The 2,070-nt window shown below is 45.4% G+C and overlaps 1 protein-coding gene across 1 annotated transcript; it reads left to right on the forward strand.

Moving 5' to 3' along the window:
• The first annotated feature begins 785 nt into the window (after positions 1–785).
• Positions 786–1,754, forward strand: LOC135886192 (olfactory receptor 2G3-like). The gene has a single exon (XM_065414041.1). The coding sequence runs from the start codon at positions 786–788 to the stop codon at positions 1,752–1,754; it is 969 nt and encodes a 322-aa protein (XP_065270113.1).
• The last annotated feature ends 316 nt before the right edge of the window (positions 1,755–2,070 follow it).

Here is a 2,070-nt window from a genome sequence, read left to right on the forward strand (position 1 = left end):
AATTAAATCAATAACTAATAAATCATTCAGATAATGAGCTTGATATCCATATGATAAAGAATTCAGTAGGAATTCAAAAATCTCTTAGAAATGCGGATGCACAATGGCAATACCCACATTTACAAGAGATAGATATAGAGTGGCAATAAGGACATACCCAATGTCTAGCCCAGGGGTCGGCAACTTTCAGAAGTGGTGTGCTGAGTCTTCATTTATTCACTCTAATTTAAGTTTCGCATGCCAGTAATACATTTTAACGTTTTTAGAAGGTCTCTTTCTATAAGTCTATAATATATAACTAAACTATTGTTGTATGTAAAGTAAATAAGGATTTTAAAATGTGTAAGATGCTTCATTTAAAATTAAATTAAAATGCAGAGCCCCCCGGACCGGTGGCCAGGACCCGGGCAGTGTGAGTGCCACTGAAAATCAGCCAGTGTGCCGCCTTTGGCACGTGTGCCATAGGTTGCCTACCCCTGGTCTAGCCATTGACTTCATTTGTGATATTTGTGACTGGATAGAGCGCATAAATCCCCATGCCTCCGGGCATAATATAAATTCTAACTCATGGGTGAGTTAGGAAGAAACTTCCCCTTTGAGCAGAATATTTTGTAATCTTCCACTCTGGAGTTTATTACACTTTCAGCTGAAGTGTCCAGTCCCAGCCACTGTTGAAGGCTAGATGCAGAGTTAGATGGACCTTGGGTCTGATCTAATCTGGCCCTATGATCACACCACTCATATCTCATTGTTTGTTATCTCCACAGGCAAAGAGTCCAGTGCACATGGCAGATAAAAACCAAACCACTGAGTTTGTCTTTGTGACAATTTCCAACCAACCCAGGCTGCAGGGTTTGCTCTTTGTGGTGATTTCAATCATGTACATCACATCTCTGATGGGGAATATCCTCATAGGCATAATAGTTAGGCTCAATCCTGCCCTTCACAGCCCCATGTACTACTTCATCTCCAATCTGTCTTTGGTTGATATCTGTTACACCTCGGTCACCATCCCCAAGATGCTGGTGAACCTGCTTTCAGAGGACAGAACCATCTCATTCACTGGCTGTGCTGCCCAGCTGTATTTTCTTATTGCCTTGGGGCCAACTGAATGCTTCCTCCTTGCCGCCATGGCGTACGACCGCTTCACAGCCATCTGCCATCCCTTGCGCTATGTCGTTGTAATGAACAATCGACTGTGTGTCCAGCTGGTGACCGGTTCATGGGTCAGTGGTTTGCTCCTGTCCTTGGTGCAGACCTCACTGATAGTCACCCTGCCCTTCTGTGGGGACAACCGGCTCAACCATTTCTTCTGTGATGTGACTCCCCTCTTGAGCCTGGCCTGCGGAGACACGTCCATGAACGAAATCGCTGTATCTGCCGCATGTGTCTTAATTGTGCTCATCCCTTCTATGCTGATCCTTGTGTCCTACAGTAAAATTGTCTCTACCATCCTGAAGATCACATCAGCCCAGCAGAGACACAAAGCTTTCTCCACCTGCTCCTCCCACCTCATAGTCATCACTCTATTCTACGGCTCCGCCAGCGCCATGTATCTGCGACCCAAATCCAGCTATGACCCCGAAAGGGATAAATTTCTGGCCCTGTTTTACTCTGTGGTGACCCCGACATTGAACCCCATCATCTACAGCCTGAGAAGCAAAGATATCCATAAAGCCCTGAGGAGAATGATACTTCAAAATTCTTTAACCCCCAAACTGCAAGCAACCAACCACTGCTTAGCTGAGGCCTGATGCTGATCTCAGTTATTTGGGTTGAACACTGCTGTGACTTCATTGACTTCAGTGGAGTTACGCCTAAATTCCTATGAACACATTTGCACTAGGAAGTTTTACCAGTAGGGTTTTTATGAGCATACAGCTGTCGACACTGTAATGTCACTATAACATGTGCAAACTTGGCTGCCTCTGTTGGTGATGCCTCCCCACTCTGAGAGGTTGCACTGGCAAAAGACACATTGCATAGCTGTGGGTTGGCATCCAGGGTTTCTTACGACACCATCCAGCACACTGCCTTGTGGGCTATTTTGGAAGTGCATTGTAGGCTGTC

This window comes from Emys orbicularis, chromosome 12 (genome assembly GCF_028017835.1).
Source record: "Emys orbicularis isolate rEmyOrb1 chromosome 12, rEmyOrb1.hap1, whole genome shotgun sequence".
In the NCBI taxonomy this organism is placed as follows: Eukaryota; Metazoa; Chordata; order Testudines; family Emydidae; genus Emys; species Emys orbicularis.

What these genes read in the sequence shown, in the direction of transcription:
- LOC135886192 (XM_065414041.1), top strand. Translation starts at nt 786, where the DNA reads ATGGCAGATAAAAACCAAACCACTGAGTTTGTCTTTGTGACAATTTCC.